Source organism: Artemia sp. Qi Xiang Cuo, chromosome 15 (genome assembly GCF_049724085.1).
Source record: "Artemia sp. Qi Xiang Cuo chromosome 15, ASM4972408v1, whole genome shotgun sequence".
Classification (NCBI taxonomy): Eukaryota; Metazoa; Arthropoda; class Branchiopoda; order Anostraca; family Artemiidae; genus Artemia; species Artemia sp. Qi Xiang Cuo.
Genome location: NC_142808.1, coordinates 21,636,344 through 21,655,536, shown reverse-complemented (window position 1 = coordinate 21,655,536; position 19,193 = coordinate 21,636,344). Strand labels below are relative to the sequence as shown.

The 19,193-nt window shown below is 37.0% G+C and overlaps 1 protein-coding gene across 1 annotated transcript in view; it reads left to right on the top strand.

The window, feature by feature from the left end:
* Positions 1-16,470: 16,470 nt before the first annotated feature.
* LOC148943445 (uncharacterized) overlaps positions 16,471-19,193 on the top strand; it is a 518,252-nt gene continuing 515,529 nt past the window's right edge. Inside the window, exons 1-2 of the mRNA XM_089101138.1 lie at positions 16,471-16,501; positions 17,208-17,270. Of these exons, the coding sequence (XP_088957264.1) occupies positions 16,471-16,501; positions 17,208-17,270 (94 nt within the window). The remainder of the gene's footprint in view (positions 16,502-17,207; positions 17,271-19,193) is intronic.

Here is a 19,193-nt window from a genome sequence, read left to right as displayed (position 1 = left end):
TTTGGGAGCCCGGGGGACCTTTGAGGACCGGGGGGAGGGCCTTTGGGACCCCATTGGTCCTTTGGGAGCTCGATGGGCCTTTGGGGGGCCCGGGGAGGGCCTTTGGGGGTCTGGGTGGATCTGGGGGGGCGCCGGTGGCTCTGTGGGAGTCCGGGTGCCCTTTGGGGTCTGGGGTGGCCCTTTGGGGTCCGGGGGCCCTTTGGGGGTCCGGGGGGCCCGTTGTGGACCAGAGGAAGGCCTTTGGTGGTCTGTGGTGGGCGTTTGGCGGGCTGGGGCTCTAGGGGAGCTGGGGGGACCTTTGAGTACCGGGGGCGTCCTTCGGGGTTGTGGTGGGGGATCGGAACCCTTTGGGGTTGGGGTAGAGGACCTCACAACACTGTTCAAATGGAACTTGTGTATTATAACGACCACACTCAAAACCTCTTCTAAAACCCTTTCTAAAATCTTCTTTCAAAATGTCTCTAACTGTTTCGCCGAAATAATCCCATAAAATGGATAAAACGGTTTCGCCCAAATAATCCCTAAACGTAATTTCAGCGTGTTCCTTTTGTATGGCATCTGTGCGCTAACGCATTTCAAATTTCTAGGAAACCCTTTCCTACGTTAATCTCTTCATCTCATAAATTTTCTTAGCTAAACTATTAGGGTTTCGTTAGAATATCAATTTATCTCTCCGACTTAAAGCTCCGTGAAGCCGTATTTAAAAATAGAATTTCTATCTCTTTATACTCCCGCATAATTCCAAGATAACAAGTGATGTCAATTATAATTCCTGACACTAAAGATCAATGAAGCCCTATTTGAAAATAGAATATTAATTTTTCTCTCTGTCCTAAAGAACGTTTATCCCTCAGACCTAAGATTAAAGAAGCCTTATTGTTTTCTAATTCTCCCCTTCGTAAATCAATAATTTCCCCTAGCGATTATGTAAATCAAGTTCACAGGTGCAATTTCTCAGGTTAAGCTAACCAAACAACAATGAAGCCATGTTTGTTTCTTAATTCCCCATCGTGAATCAATAATTCCCCCATCGATTATGTAAATCATCCCTCATGTCATTCGCACGTGGCCAAACAACAACAGATCGATTGACATTGACACACCCACATTAGACTCGATCGATAATCCTTGAATAAATTATGTCCCCCATCGATTATGTAAATCATCCCTCGTGTCATTCGCACGTGGCCAAACAACAACAGATCGATTGACCTTGACCCACATTAGACTCGATCGATTATACTTTTATAAATTATGTCCCGTCATCCCCACGCTCGTGAATCAATAATTCCACCATCGATTATGTAAATCATCCCTCGTGTCATTCGCACGTGGCCAAACAACAACAGATCGATTGACCTTGACACACATTAGACTCGATCGATAATCCTTGAATAAATTATGTAAAAAAAAAAAAGTTGTAGGTGGCAGCAGGGGTGAGGGATCGTGTCAATAGGGGCATCTCTACTAATATAGATCTAGCAAAGTTTGTCACTACTCCAACAAAGCGAAAAAAAGTAGCAATATGGTCGATAAAAGGACGGGTTAACTGGTAAGATCAAGTGCGGACAAAGGAGAGGCAGCGTGCTTTGGCCCTACAAGGGCCAATAGAGGCAGCGTGCTATATGCTGTTATATTTATCAATTTCGTTTGCCTTATTTTGTGAGGATTTTGCTTTCGAAATGTATGAAAGCTATAAAAAAGCGTAGATTTTTTTTTTGAGGAGGGGGGAATATGAAATTTCTTTGTTCATCTGTCCTAAGAGCTAAAATCTCATTTAAAAGAACTTAAATCAGAATATTTTATGGGTAAATATTACAGACGATATGAATATATTTTCTAAATATTTCCAAGAGTTTAAATTCTATTTGTTTTTTACATTAAGAAAAGTGCTATGCAGATAGTTTTAAGTGTATATTTTATTTTATATAGCCAGGAAGTTGCGTAGGGGAATGACCCTTGTTGCAGTCTAATTATTCTTCTTTTTTCGATATTTGTCTTTCAACTCTTAATATTCTTAATTATGCCCCCCAGAATACAATTCAGCGTATATATAGCTAATATGTTTCCCCCAAAATACATAACGCAGTAATAAAGACTAGGACAAATGTGACTTTATATATAACCTCCCTCCCTGGCTTAGACCTGTCTTCTGAAGACGCTGGCTACTGTAAGGGGATGAGTTTTGTTAAAGGATCACTCTGTCTTGTCCATTATAAACTTCTTTGTTGTGTGATCAAATTATTTAGAATTGATTTGGTGGCGGGGGCGTAATTTTGTTAAAATCCTGGGAGAGGGGGGCAGAGTGACCAAATGAAAAATGAAAAATGAACCATCTAGTACCACAAAGGCAAAGGTATACTAAAGAAAACTGATCTGTTTCTGTGGATACTTGAGATAATTCTATCTTAGTTTTAACAAGATTTTTAAAGACAATGAATTTCAGCTGGGGACAAATTAGGGTTTGGTGGTAGTTGCCCCCTGCCCTATAATAAATTACGCCCTTGGTTGGTAAGGGTGGAGGGGGAGGTATTTGGTGATTTTAAAGCAAAAACGTGTTTTGATTTAGGATCCCTATCCCTCTTTCCAGTAGAGCACTTCGATTGTGCGATTTCATGTATGGGTAAAGAATAATTTACCCTATTCCAGTTTAGCGTCGCCATATGGATTGATTTCAGTTAGTTCCCCTTTTCTCTCCATCGTCACTTGTTAAAGAATTATTTTATTGAATTTACCTTAATATATACTAAACTAATTTATTAATCAATCAATAGAAGACAAATTTGAATCGTAAAAATATAACAATGAATTAAACAATAAAACTAAAACGTAAGAGTAGTCAACAAGTTTTTTGAATTTCAAGTTTAAAATCCAACAGCAATTTTTCTTCATCAGCAGCCCAAATTGCTGGAGAAATTCTCTAGTATTTCTTTATAGCATTTTTTCGTTAGAACACGGAAACAGGATTGTTGACTATTATTAATTTGAAATTGGGGCTGAAATTACCTAGCCTAAAAGACTTTGCAGCAGTACTAGCACGTCCAGTCCACTGCTCTAGCAGACTGGAACTGATTTCTAACTTTAGCCTGTTCTCAGCTTCGCGTCGATGTCGACCTTGCAGCTTTTCTCTAGTTGCACATATCAGATGAAAAGTTAACCAGCAAACGTCTTTCATCATCCTGCTCTGATCAGCGGTCTAAAAACAACGATGAGCATATAATCAAAGTTCTCTCATCATTGTTCTATGTGGCAGAAAAATGGCGTCCTTCACACGTTTTGCTAACATCAGTGAGCTGTAAGGTCTTAGAAGAAAGATGAATTAAAGAACGGAAATCTTTGCAGAACAATGTGATATATTACGTCTTAGAGGTAGCGTGCTTTGGCCCTACATGGGCCAATAGAGGCAGCGTGCTATATGCTATATATATAAATTCTATATCGGCATCCTTTGTCGGATATGCTGGATAAAATTGACAAAAGCTAAGTGTCAGAGTGAATAATTTTTTTTTTATCAACATCTTTTGTCAAATACACCAAATATAATAGACAAAATTGAAGGTAAAGAAGTAAAATGTAAAGAAGTGCAAAAGAACGCCCCTGAATACTATTAATTTCCTATGAATATAAGCCTCCTCTTTTCAAGTATATTATTTATTATTTAGGCAGTATCGAAGAAACTTCTGTCACTTTATCAAAATAAATGGAAAGAGATGATAGACAAATCAAAAGGGTGAGTTTCAAATTTCAAGTGCGTGATAAAAGATATCGTATCTATCTGTTCCGTATAACACGCATTTGTTCTGCTCCAGGGCTCGTAAGACAGGGCGAAGGGTGTAGATTTTTATTTAAACAATAAATAAGAAAGTGTCAGAAAGGAAAATGCCAAGCAAAGAAAATGAGGTAAGATTGAAAATTTATCTAGTTTCAGTCGAAGGTAGCAAGGAGAAAATAAAACTAAGCTAAAAAAGTATAATATGAATTAAAAATCCGAAAAAACAAAAAAAGTCTGAATTGTTAGAGAACTTCAAGGTATATTTTCCGACTAACTCAATAATAGGATAGCTAAGAAATAGACAAACTCTTAGAATCACAATTTCCTTCTGAATAAAAAAAAACAACATTCATTCATGTTGGAAATGAACTTTACCCCCACTCCACCCATAATGTGCAAAATTATAGCACGCACACTGAATTCTCTGTAATTCGCTCTTTTGCTCAAATTGATTTAACAGTTTGTGAAAATAACAAAAAACTCAATGCAGGTATGCAAATCAAGGCGCATATTTGCAAATATAGAGGGGAGGGGAGTAAAGTAGATTTCCAACGGAAATCAGTGCTACATTTGGGTTAAGGGTGAAATTGTGATTCGAAAGGCAGGGCCAGATAAAGGATGATTGGGCCAGTCGGGACCCGTTTTTGAAAGGGTCCGATCAACTCATTAGTGAGTTAATCAGCTAATTTAACAGTCTTACTCTAGCAACCTGCATCTGCTGTTCAGCCTTGGCTAATTTTCAGCTTCTCGTGAATATGGGCAGTGCAACCTTTCGCTAGTTACACAAATCAGATAGAAAGCTAAGCTGTCTTCACAAGCCATCCCGCGAATGGTGACCTCAAAAAAACTAGTAGCCGTAACATATCGAAGAAAGTGCCTCCACATAAATTACACTAACAGTTTATAAATATGAACACTGTATATAAATATATTAGTTATGTCGAAGAAACTTGTCACTTTAACAAAAGAAATGTAAACTTACGAAACGATAGACAAATCACTAAGGATGACAGTTTCAAATACATGATAAAATGTGTATGTGTTCTGTATAAAACTTATGTTCTACACTGACAGAATACTCTTTTTTGGTAAGCGGTATAGTGAGGGAAATACAAATTACAAATTCTTTGCAGATATTCATACAAAATTATCACTAAAATTCCAGCAAAAAATTAAATTAGTTCTTGAAATTTTGTTTTATCTGACATTCTATCAAAGAATTGTTAAGGAAGTAAAGAAAGAGAAACTTAATTATTCCAAAACAGTCATTAGGGGTTACTTTTGAATGCAGAAACGGCATTTCAAAGTCGGTATATACAAATTTGAAATCCTTTTAAGAAGACATAAATAAAGTTTTGTTCAGGTGTTAATAACTCAATATTTTTTTACACAGATTCCAGATTCTTTAAAATATCTGAAAAAAAACATTTATGCTTAAGTATTCAGTGCTTACCGACCTAATTTTGAATACAAAAAAGTGACATTTCAAAAGTGATGATGCAAATTTTAATTTTCTTTTAAATTTAAGGAACTGTTAAAAAAAGTCAAACTTGGACCGTAAAGAGCAAGGGTTGAGGAAGGGGCAGCCTCACTCACAAGGAATAATTTCTGCTCGTTTTAAGCTTCAATGTCGCTCCTTCCTTTCAGTTGAAAATCTTAGTTTTTTTACTTAGTTTCTGACTGCTTTTCAACTCATGTTTGGAAATCACCTTCCCCCCTCTCTCCTTGTAAAATTTCCCTGTGAAGTTCTCCCCGGAAATTTTCCTTCTCATGAAAAATCTCCTATGGAAAATCTCCATTCCTCGCTCCCTGCAGGAAACCCTCTTTACCCCCAAAGAACTGTATATTTCCTAATAGCCAATACTTTATGTGAACAATGGGCAAATTCTGTTACCTAGATTTCTTTCCCCAGGGACTATAGTGGGGGGGGGGGGGAATCATGTCATCCCAAAAAGCGTAGTTATTTGACCTTTCAACAAAATTTTGATCGGACGTCTTTTGGAAAAAAGGGGGTGGGAGTGGGATATTTGAAATCCATCTCTTTGGCTACTTAAAAAGGGCACTAGAATATTTCATTTGCATTCAAATGAGCTCTCTCCCGATCTTTAAGGACCATTGGTTCGATATTTTCGTAGATAGGAGCTTCAAACATCCACAGTAGGGTTCTCGGATATGTTGACTTTTCTGATTGCATGACTGTCTCCCCCCTTTTTTTCGAAAATCAGACAAGTTTTCTCAGGCTCGTAGCTTTTGATGGGTAGCATTAAACCTAGTGAAATTTATATATTTGGTATCACAATTAAAAACTTATTCTTTTGTTGTGTCTCGTGCTGCCAAAATTCTGTTTTTTTAGAGATACGGTTACTATTGGGCCGAGTTACTCCTTACTCATATTTCGTTACCTCGAACTGTTTGATTATTCATTTCTTTTTTCCCCTGGCTAATCTGTATATAAGGGGTGGTCATAGGAAGGGACAAATCTGATTGAGAATTGAAAGTTTTAGTACCCTAAACCTGAAAGTTTAGCACTTTGAGGGCAACTGGAACCCAATTGGAACCCAAAGCCCCTCGGACAAGAGCCGCAAATAGTGCAAATTCCTAATTGATTATACACCGATTTATACTGGAAAAAGGGGGCTTATTTGATGCTGGGTATGTGACTGACTTTAAACTTTCAGGGATCACTCCGTGGACCAAAAGGATCAACTATTTTGTTGCAAGGAAAAAGATGGAGCCAGGAAATCAGAAAATGGGGGGGGGGTCAAGAAAGAAATTTTGCTCCCTCTCAGTTTGAAAGTTACTGCCGTAAATCCTTGGGCCAAGAGGAACCCAAGGAAAAAAAAAATCTGGGGCACGGCCCTCCTCCCGAAAAACGGGTCCAAAATAGGGCTAAAAACTGTTTTTCTCAGTTGCTTTGAAACTTAAATCCTTAAGTCCTTGCTCTATCGGGCCCTAACATGGTAGAAAAAATAGAAAAAAAATGTAAAATTTAACCCCCAAAACTGGCCCAGCAATGGGCTGGAAATGGGAACAAACGTTTTTTACCCGGTCTCTTTTCATGGACAGGTGTTTATACGAATTCTGGGGGGTGGTGGGAGGGGGGGGGGCTCATTGATTGAAAATTGAAGGCTGTATTTCCCTATTTAAGGGTCAAAAGAGATTTGAGGGCAACCAGCCTCCTTCTGTGTCCTTTTCTACTAACCATCTCCCTTTTAAGCCCCATGATTTTAGATCTAAATTTTGAGATAGTTATTTTGTTCAGAAATGTTATAAGGTCTAATAAGTAGGCCTACGGGGTCAATACAACTCCGACATCCCTGGAGACAATGATCCTTAATTGTGTATTAATTTAAAAAACTTTTCCCACAAAATAACTTTTCAAAGAAAAATAAAGAACTCTATTAAACAAAAATGAGCAAAAATAAAATCAAGTAATCTACCAAGCGGGAAACTACCACACATCAGAATCGATAAATAAGTGAAACCAATAACGAACAGAAATTACAATATATAACCAAGTCAAACTCAAAACGAGCAGAAATTAACACAAATTTGGCGCAAAACCTCTATGCCCTCCCAAGGCCAGAACAAAATTTGCACTTTAATGAAAAAATATGAATGTTTTTACTTATATAACTTTAATAAATCAAATAATATTAAAATTTTGATTACTAGTAAATACCAGTATATGTATATTAAACTGACAATGCACATTCATTTGTATTTTTTCAGTAAAGTGCAAATTTTGTCCTGGCCGTGGGAAGGCATAGGGGTTTTGCGCCCAACTTATGTTATATTCTGCTCGTTTTGAGTTTGACTCAGTTAATTATTGTATTTTCTGATGGTTTTGGGTTTAATTTATTTATCGATGCTGATTTGTGGTAGTTTCACGCTTGGTAGATTATTTGATTTTATTTTTGCTCATTTTTTGTTTAATAGAGTTCTTTACTTTTCTTTGAAAAACGTATTTTGTGGAAAAACTTTTTTAAATTAATTTCTTTTCGTTTTATATTGACATAGTCTATCTGACATATTTTTTTTTCATCTGGAAATCAACTACGCTGAACAAAATGGCTATCTCAAAATTTTTATTGGATGTGTTCGGGGGAATGATTGGCTTGGGGGGGGGGAGCTAGTTTCCCTCAAATCGCTTTCAACTATTAAAAAGGGCACTAGTCCTTTGAATTTCCAATCGAATGAGCTTTTTTTGAAGTTTCTACGACAACGCCTTCTTTAAAAACCTTATATGCCCCCAGGGCATAACTTAAAACCCTTGCCCTGAGGGCTGAGTGTCCCCCTCAAAAATATATTTTCTATCTGGCAATCAACTAGGCAGAACAAAATGGCTATCTCAAAATTTTGATTGGATGTGTTTGGAGAAATGATGGGCGTGGAGGGGGGGGGCTAGTTGCCCTCCAATCACTTTTAACTATTAAAAAGGCCACTAGCTTTTTGAATTTCAAATCGAATGAGCTTTTTCTGAAGTTTCTACGACAACACCTTCTATAAAAAACCTTATGTGCCCCCAGGGCATAACTTAAAACCCTTGCCCTGAGGACTGTGGGAGAGATTCCTCCTCAAAAACATATTTTCTATCTGGAAATCAACTACGCTGAACAAAATGGCTATCTCAAAATTTTGATTGGATGTGTTTGGGGGAATGATGGGCATGGGGGGAAGCTTGTTGCCCCCAATCACTTTCGACTATTAATAAGGGTACTAGCCCTTCGAATTTCCAATTGAATGAGCCTGTTTTGAAGTTTTTATGACAACACCTTCTATAAAAACCTTATATGCCCCCGGGTGTAACTTAAAACCCTTGCCCTGAGGGTTGTGGGGGAGTGTCCTCCTCAAAAACATATTTTCTATTTGGAAATCAACTACGCTGAGCAAAATGGCTATCTCAAAATTTTGATTGGATGTTTTCTGGGGAATGATGGGCGTGGTGGTGGGGGGGTTAGTTGCCCTTCAATCACTTTCGATTATTAAAAAGGGAATTAGAACTCTCAATTTCCAATCGATTGAGCCCCTCTTGAAGTTTCTACAACGACCACTTCCATATGAAGTGCCCAGCTCTAAAGGAAAAAAAAAATAAATAAATAGTACATTGTGCCAACGTCGTTCTTATATGCCCTCAGGGCATAACTTAAAACCCTTGCCCCGAGGGTTGTGGGGGAGCTTCCTCTTCAAAAACATATTTTCTATCTGGAAATCAACTACGCTGAACAAAATGGCTATCTCAAAATTTTGATTGGATGTGTTTGGGGGAATGATGGGCGTGGGGGTTAGTTGCCCTCCAATCAATTTCGACTATTAAAAAGGGCACTAGTCCTTTGATTTCCAATCGAATAAGTCTTTTTTGAAGTTTCTACGACAACGCCTCCTATAAAAACCTAATATGCCCCCAGGGAATAACTTAAAACCCTTGCCCTAAGAGTTGTGGGGTAGTGTCCTCCTCAAGAACATTTTTTCCATTTGGAAATCAACGACGCTGAACAAAATGGCTATCTCAAAATTTTGATTGGATGTGTTTGGGGGAATAATGGGCGTAGGGGGGGAGCTAGTTGCCCTCCAATCACTTTTGACTATTAAAAAGGACACTAGCCCTTTGAATTTCCAATCGAATGAGCCTTTTTTGAAGTTTCTAGGACAACGTCTTTTATTAAAACCTTATATACCCCCAGGGCATAACTTAAAACCCTTTCCCTTAGGGTTATGGGGGAGTGTCCTTCTCAAAAACATATTTTCTATCTGGAAATCAACTACGCTGAATAAAATGGCTATCTCAAAATTTTGATTGGATGTGTTTTGGGGAATGATGGGCGTGGGGGGGGCTAGTTGCCCTCCAATCACTTTCGACTATTAAAAAGGACATTAGAACTCTCAATTTCCAATCAAATGAGCCCCTGTTGAAGTTTCTACGACGACCACTTCCATATGAAGTGCCCAGCTCTAAGATTCTACGACAATGCCTTCTATAAAAAACTTATATGCCCAAAGGGTATAACTTAAAACCCTTGCCCGGAGGGTTGCGGGGGAGTGTCCTCCTCAAAACATATTTTCCATCTGAAAATCAACTACGCTGAACAAAATGGCTATCTCAAAATTTTAATTGGATGTGTTTGGGGAAATGATGGGCGTTGAGGGGGGGGGGGTTAGTTGCCATCCAATCACTTTTGACTATTAAAAAGGGCACTAGCCCTTTGAATTTCCAATCGAATAAGCCCTTTTTTCTACGACAACGCCTTCTATAAAAACCTTATATGCCCCCCCGGGCATAACTTAAAACCCTTGCCCTGAGGGTCGTGGGGGGAGTGTCCTCCTCAAAAACGAATTTTCTATCTGGAAATCAACTACGCTGAACAAAATGGCTATCTCAAAATTTTGATTGGATGTGTTCTGGGGAATGATGGGCGTGGGGGGGGGGGGGGCAAGGTTCCCTCCAATCGCTTTCGAATTTTAAAAAGGGAACTAGAAATCTCAATTTCCAGTCGAATGAGCCCCTTTTGAAGTTTCTACGACGACCCCTTCCATATGAAGTGCCCTGCTCTAAAGAAAAAAAAATAGTACATTGTGCCAACATCGTTCTTATATGCCCTCAGGGCATAACTTAAAACTCTTGCCCCAAGGGTTGTGGGGGATTGTCCTCCTCAAAAACATATTTTCTATCTGGAAATCCACTGTGCTGATCAAAATGGGTACCTCAAAATGCGGATTGGATGCATTGGTGGGAAGTATGGGCGTGGGGGGGGGCTAGCTGCCTTTCAATTACTTTTTACTATTAAAAAAGACACTAGCCCCTCCAATTTTCAATCGAATAAGTCCTTTTTAAAGTTTTTACGACAACTTCTTCGATACGAAGTGCCTGTCGAAGAAAGAAGAAGAAGAAGAAAAGAAAAACACATTGTGGCCACATCGTTCTTTGCTTAGGCAGCGCTAGCGCGCTTCCTATGAAAATAGCCGATTTTTATAAATAATTTTAAATAGAAAAGCTCATATGGATCCTTCAATCGACCAACATACCCAAGGTTTTGCAATGGTGGAAATAAATTGGGTACCTAAGTAAATCAAAAGACAAATATGGGCCCTGAAGAGCTGAAAATCTGCAGTATCTCTGAAATAGTTCTGGGAATCAAATTGAAGCCTTCCGGCAGGCTACTGTTTGTAGTGGGGTCTAAAGGGATTTTTCTCAAAAAATCCGAGTGTATCTCATTTTTGTTACTTAGTGAGGGGGGGGGTATAAAAATGTACTATGAGTATCCAGGTTATCAAAGTAGCCTAACATACCTGCAACGTTTCTGCAACGACTTGGGGTACGAAGGTGTAACTTTCAGATACCATTGGTTAGGGACGAAAGGGAAGAGAGGAAGAGAGTGAGAGTGAGTCAAGGGGGGCTTAAAATCTTCTTTTGGGGGGAGGAAAATGGGTTTAACATTTTTTTGGTCTGTGATTCATCGAAACCCTTTTGCATATAAGCTCATGTGGGGTTTAAAATCTATGTATAGCTAAGCAGCAATCAGGGCAAATCTCCAGGATTTTTATTGTTGGGGGGCAAGAGGGGTCCATATCCGAATAGTCAAGGGGCATGGGGTATATAATAATTTTTAACCACATTTTTGGGAGCAAGCTCCCCCTTTTCCCCCTCCCCAAAAGACGCCCCCAGTAGCAAGGTAAATTAGAATACAACATATGATGTTAGATTATCAAGATGGTGGAACTACAATGTCTCAGGAACAGCGCTGGGTATAGAGTTGAAACTTTCGAGAATTTCTGTAAGTTAAAACCTACATTAAAAATCTAATATACGTCAAATATTAAAGCTAGTGCTTTATTGAAGACGTAAAATCACCCCCCCTTAAAAAAGGCTGTTCCCTAAGGAGAAAAAAACTGCACGAGTAGCCTGCAAAAAATAAAAGAGTAGTTTATAAGTCTCTCCAAGTCTCTCACTGACCATGATACCGATATCTTTTAGCATACAATTCTAATTTTCTAAAACACTCAAGCAAACTGAGTTTTCAGTAAAGTACTAGTTTTTATAATTCTATAGATATTGGAATCAGTTTAATTTAGCTAGTTTTGCAGATATGTTTTGGGCAGATGTATCTGTAAAGCAATAATTTTTGTTTGTTTTAAGTTTCAACTTTGCTCTTTACTTCATGAAAAATTTTATCCATTTTCACTATTCTTTTAGGAATTAAGTTTTAAAAGTCTGAGCTAAAACTATGCCGTAAAAGTGTAAACGGTAAACAATTCTAGATTTTAAAATAACGTTCTAGGCTGCTGCAATATAAATCAGATGGAAGTTTGGAATCTCAAGCTGCAGCTGTTGTTGTAAGAAGTTTACGTAATTATGTAATGAATTTTCCGATACCCATTCACACTGGAAAACTGAGATTTAACTAGCGCTAGTTTAATCCAATCATATTGTTTTTGTAGAATTTTTTAACCAATCAAGAACTTCTGTAAAATATCTGATTAGGCCAGATTCGCACTAGCTAAATCTCGGTATTATTAACATGAATTGAAAGTTGGATGTAACATGTTTCTTTATTTTCTGAGAAAAATCTTTTAAGAATACTGTGTGACGCACTTTAAAGTGATTTCATGTTAGCAAAGGTGTCGTTTCGAGGGGGGGGGTCAAGTGGGAACAGTTACCCCTCCCCAATAATTTGAAGAAAAAATTATTATCTAGCATATGCCCCTTGACTGTCCGGATATGGACCCCTCTTGCCCCTCCTCCAATAAAATGGTGGGGCTACACCCCTGTATATTTGTTATGTAGGTCTATTACACTAGTTTGCTGAAGACCCGTGATGGCGTAAAATTATTTCTGATTAGTGGATTAGTTTCGGCTGACCGATCATTGGCTGTTTTACTTTCTTACCTTACGGAATTCCAATGTGAAATCCACTTTTAGTCTTTTACTATAACTTACTACAGTCTACTCACACTTGAACTGTGAAAGTGAAAAGGTCACTAGTTCCCCCGCACTTGATCAGCCTTTCACTTCACCTCTTTTCTCTAAGTTACCCGAAAAAATAATTGGCAATTGATTAACAGGACTTTTTTTTTTATGAAATGTCATATATTGGGGAAAATACCATATAGTTACACGAACAAAATTAAACATCATATAATAATCAAAAGTAAAAAAACATAAAAAGTCATATAATTCTTATATAAAACACTACACAAGTGAAATGACATATAGTAATTAAATCTCAGCTGAGATCCGATTCAATTAACCGTCATGTAATTCAATTTAATAATGCTACCTATTAATTAAAGATGCTTTAAAAAATATAACATTTTAATCATTTGAGAGAGAACATAGAAATGCTTGAGTTCCAAGGACAGTGAAACTTAAATCTTTGTATTTGAATTGGTTAAGGTGAAACTTACACAACCATATATACTGTAAGTATTAGGAAAAATCAAGAATTTAATTATCAAACCGTTCGTGGTAACGAACTGTGAGTAAGGAGCGACTCGTTTCAATAGCAACCGAAATTCTAAAATACAAAATTTAGATACTAATAGATACATGAACAGAAGAGGCTTGTCCCTCTGATTTCATCAAGATTTATCAAGTTCGGTGTTACCCATCAAAAAATACGAGCCTGAGAAAATTTGCCAGATTTTTGAAAAAAAGGGAAGAAACACCCCTTAAAATTTAAGGAATCTTAATGAGAATCGCACCATCAGATTCAACGTATCAGAGAACCCTACTGCTACTTTTTGTTTTGCCAGAAGAAAGATCACGGATGTGTGTTTGTTATCTTTTTTTATGTTTGTTTGTTTTTCCCAGGGGTAATCGTATCAAAATGATTATCCTAGAAGATTGTGAGAGGGTATATTCTAACGATAATTAAAAATTCTAGTACCCTTTTTAAGTGACCAAAAAAATTGGAAGGCAACTAGCCCCTCCTTTACCCTAAAGTCATACGGTCAAAGTTTTGAGTAGCCGTTTTGCTCAGCATAGTTGAAAGATCCAATAACTATTCCAATAGGGGTAACATGACCCCCAATAGCCAGTGGGAAAGGGCTGTAGGTTATGAAATTTGTCCATTGTTTGCGAATTTTTATTTGTTATTAGAAAGTATACAGACATTTTTGGGGGGAGGGATTTGTTCTTGGGGCGGGTTTCCATGGGGAGAATTGTCTGTGTGGAGGGTTTTTTTCGGGGGGGGGGGATTTCCAGGGAAAATTTTAATCCTTTTCGTCTTATTTTCTCTTTGCCAACTCAATTTTGCATGTGGAGATGTTCAGGGGGAATTTTCAGCGGGTTTGAATTTCTGGGAAAAAATTTTAACTGATGGGGGGATTTCCGGAGTGGTCGAACCAACGATTGGAAATTTAAAGTATTTTTCAAGTGAAAGTGTGCCAAAGGAAATTTTTCAAACTGAGTCGTCCGCGAGAAATTTTACAGGGGGGTAGGGAGGAAGTTTCAACGAGTAAGGAATTATCCAGAGAGAATTTAACGTGGGGAGTTTATTTAAATAGGGGGAACTTTCAACGAAGGAGTTTCCAGTGAGGGGAGGGCTATTTTCATGGAATGTGAGCAAGATTTATCGGCATTCTTTGAAAAACGATCAGAAATTAAAATGATAGTTCCTTTGAACTGATTTTCATTATTTTTCGAGCAGGAAGACTAAACTATTTTTATGGACTGAACTTTCCTGTACTTAAATTAGACACTTCTGGTCCGACTAACAGAAAAAACAGCATTCATACTTTCTGATAATGTAAGTCTCATCAAAACTGAATGTCTCTGTATCAGGTCCAAATTGAAAGAAATTAAGTGGTTTTTCTACGATATCGGGGAAATTCGGTGTCGGCTTTTAGTTTTCTTTCGTTTATTTAAATATATTATCTAAGTTCTACAAGTTATATCAACGCCGTCAACATTATTCTAAATAGTTTGACCACACAAACTAAAAACTTTATAATGGACGAGATACGGCAAGTCCTTAACGTACCCCTTTAGTGTGTTAAGAATGGAGCCTTGAGGAAGGCTAGGTATCAACAAAAGTTAACCTTTTTGATATCAGACCTTCCTCCCTGTCCTCGAGCTTTATCTTAAGGGATATACTTTTGTAAGCCGTCCTGGCTAAGTGGACGTGCGCTGGGTTGAGAATTCTTTGTCCCAAGGGGCACGGGTTCGATCCCTGGCGTGGCCAGTTATTTGGGTCTGGGACGCGGGTCAGTGGTGTGACTCTGTAAGCTTAGCTAGAGTCGACCCAGCTCTAAATGGGTACATGGAGAAATCTGGGGAAGGTATGCAGGAAGGGTTTGCGAAAGCACAGGATGGCTGGCCCCCAGCACCCCATTGCACTTCCTGGTTGAGGGCCACGAAACGGAGATCAGCACCACCGGTTTCGACCTTAAGGGTCTAGTGCCGTCATACTTACTTACTTTACTTACTTATATACTTCTTCAGAGCTAATTCCTAATTCTCAGAGCATTGCTAAAAGCATGTTGAACTTGAAAACAGACGACGGGGTTTAGGAGAAAGAAGCGAGGCTTCCTTGCCTTTCAGTGGCTATTTGATCAAGTGAAAACCCTCAGCACCACTAGAAAATTCCGCTAGGGTGGGGGACAATTGTTACCAGGAGTTTTTTTTTTTTACCAAGGTATCAAAAGAAATTTTCTAACTGTCCTGTTTTATACATTCGTATATATTTTTTTTTGTTTCTCGGTGGAGGGGGATAATAGGGATTTTTTGCGCTTTCGTTTCCTAAAGTTATCTCTCGAATTTTACTCATTATAGCTTCACTAGTTGTTCCACATTGTCTTTTTCTTCTTTTTTGTTCAGGATTTTTGTATTTCAATTTTTTCTAAAATTTTTGAGATATTATTATCAGCCCCGTAGTAAATAACTGTAGGATGTGAATGACCCTTGTCAACAGAAACCTAAACTCTAAACCATGAAATTTATGCTATAGAATATACATCAAAAGTATTTTTTAAGCTTACTCTATATATGTAAAATTATCAATTTTAAGTTTGATTTTCAAAAGTTGATAGGATAAAATTGATTGTTCTTAGAAAAGGGGGTTGACCCTCCCCCCAAGAATTATTATATTGACAAAATTAATGCAAGGGAATACCATATGTCTGAAAACCCTAAAGCTACTATCTACAGTAATAAGAATTTTTTTATTTTTCTCGAGAAGGATGGTCATGCAAGCCCGTTTTTTCCTGACCATTCTTATGATTGCAGTAGCTGTATACTGGAATGTATTGGAATGTAAACCGAAATCGAGGGAGTCTCAATCTAAATCAATTATTTAGGTTTTGCCCCTAAAAATGGGCCCGTTTGAAAATTATATCTACAAGTCCTTGGGCTGAGGGGACCCCAAAGTAACCCGAAAATAGACAGTTAATTTTGTATATATTGAAACTAGAGATTATATTTATAACTGTTCAGTAGTTTTAAATTGATCGAAAATCTGAGAATTATATCGACATACTTTCCTGCGGCAAGATTTCTTTTGGTATTTAAAAAGGGCAATAGAATTTTGAATGTTGTAATGACCCCTCTCTCGATATTCTACAGCCAATATGTTGATACGATAACCCATGGAAAAAGAAATAACAAGGATAAAAATTAATATACACATCAGCAGCTGAAAAAAGCCAATTTTCAATCTCTTACATATGTAAGCTTAAAGCTTCAGATAATAGGGCTCTCAAATATGCTAAGTTTGATGGGACAATTTTTATCAGGTTTGATTCCTCTTTCGAGGTTATTTCTCTCTTTTTTAAAACGGTTCTTGTTTTCTAGTACTCAAAAGTTTTGAGGTGTAACTGTAAACTTATGAATTTGGCCCCTCTGGCCAGGTCCCTCATTATTCATCGTTCAACAGCACGAACTGTTTAAAGAAATATTCTTTCAATGTTCTAGAGAAGTCTCTAGGAAGATCAGAAAAGCACATAAATGGTATATTTACTTTATTCTAGGAAAATATCATTCCTCAAAATAGAATTTCCATCTGCCCTTCTCACTGTTAAATGAGGAAACCGCCTTCTATCCCAAGAATTTCCACCTAACCATAATAATCTTAAAAAAACAAAACAAAGAAAGGTCTTTTTTTTACTTTGTCTATTTTTGTAGAAGAACTAATCTATATTAGTACTTTCTTTTTTCTTAGTTAATTGATTCCATCTCTAAGATATCAAGATGAAACACTTCTTGAAATAGAATTGTTCATAGTTCTTCCATCCCTTAAATAAACAAGACACCCACGAGAGGCATATCTTTCAAGGTGTAAACATACTTCTTGTGCTTGATGCAGTCACCCAGGTAACTGCACGGTGGAAGAGTGGCTGCTCTAAAAGAAAGCAGATTCGGAGCAAATGGAGTTGTTATAGCATTTGAAGATGTTTATCTATGTGAAAACACTGTAAGGAAAGCCAGTTTACTCTTGTTAAGATTCTGGGAACAATCACGGGAAAAAAGAGGACTGTGATTTAATACGACAGGAATCAGAAAGTGGTAAGTCAACCTATTTGTGCTCTTCTTGCTGTGAATTTACTAAGTTTATTAGAGATTAAACTATTCTATAGAGATAAATATATTTATTGAAGTACCAAGGCAATCAAAATAAAGCATTTTTTACCATGTGGGTCCATTTTGTGTATTCATACCTGAAGACATGATTTTCAAATTTTTTTTTGTTTTGTTTTTTCAAAATTATGAAGTTTTTATGGAAGGATCATATTTTGTCAGTGTTGCCATATTGAAACGTGAAAAAAAAAACAACTAACTGTTTAAGTTTGGCAACGTTGCTCGTCCTTAAAAATTCAAGTATTAACATTCTTTGATTCCCAAAGACAACTACACACTCAAGAATGAGCTGCAGCTTTTTAGGCTGTTGGGTGCCGTGTGTAGATACATTATGTTTAGCTGATTTTCCCAACACATTTCTTTTTTTTTGAATTTTTTTATTGTTAAAATTGAATTTCTAATTTTTCTTTAATATATGTACATGGTTGCATAAGTTTCTTCTTTACCATTTCAAACAGTAGGATTTTATTTTCACTGTCCTTGGTACGTTAAAGCCTTCTTGAGTCAATAAAATACATCATACTTGCCAAATATATCATCACCATATTATCACTAACAGATAAAACTTGAGACAAGAACTAGAAGATGCTTCACTTTGAAAGCTGTAGCTTACTTCAAGATTCTTCGAGACAAGAAATTTGGTGAACTATTAAACAAATTGTAAAATAATGACCAAAATGATCGAATAAAAAAGTATACTATATTACCATACATGGATAAACGTAAAGGAGACTGAATTATATCAGCTAGAAGATACTTAACCTGTTGAAGTTGTGCTATAAATGCAGCATACAATTCTCAGGGATATAAAATATAAATAACAAATAAAAACACAAAAATATGATAGTATTTACTGCATGATTTTAACAACAATATACAATAAAAATAATAATAGAATAAAAAACATGATTTTTTAATTTTATAATAGTGATAATAATAATATAAAGAATCGAAACAACAACAATAGCATAATTCATAATGACAAAGACATTAAAAAATAAAAATACTATTCGTCCATACACAAACTAATTGAAAAAACACTTGAAGGCTCAAGTTAAAGACTGTTGCTAAAAGTTGTGAAGGCTCCCGCCGACAGGAAGTTTTTTTTTGAAGTATTTGAAGTATTTGTTTTGCTTACATAGTAATAATAGCCCTCTCATAGCTGATAGACGATATTTTAGTACAAAAACTAACCTTTTGAAGTAATCTGAGCAGATGTAGTTATTTTTTAGTTTTTAGAAGGAGAAGTAACCTGAGCAGAAGGAACAGAAGACCATTTTCTCCTTCTTTTCGTGTTAAATTAAAAGATTAGTTTTGTTCTTTCACTGAGAACGGCTTAGCGGCAATCTTTGCCGAAATTTGTTTTTTGTCTTTTCGTTTTATTTACGGGCTAAAAATCACCCTTAATTGATTTTTGTAATTTTTTGATTATTTTTCTTTATTCTTCATTCTTGTCATAATTCACGTGTGCGTTATTGCTGCTTCGAAGGTTACTAAAACATATTGCGCTTCAAGCTCATTTCTGACAGTGCTCAACAAATTTTGCTTCACGAGCCGGATTTTCCAGGAAAATACCCCATGTGGGATTTATTCCGCATAGGAGGGGGGTTACCCCTTCCTCATCCCCACCTCCACCTCATGGTCGTAGAAACTTCGGATGATGTTCATTAGATCAAAAATTAAAAGTTCTAGTCCTTTTTTTTATGAATCAAATGTAATTGGAGACCCACCAATCCCTGTCCTAAAACTGTTTTTGATATCTGGTCCTTTTGTTACCCCTTAAGACACCTGATTGACATTTTGAGGTGCCTATTTTGTATTTTCTACGGAGGGAATTATTGAGAGGAGTTT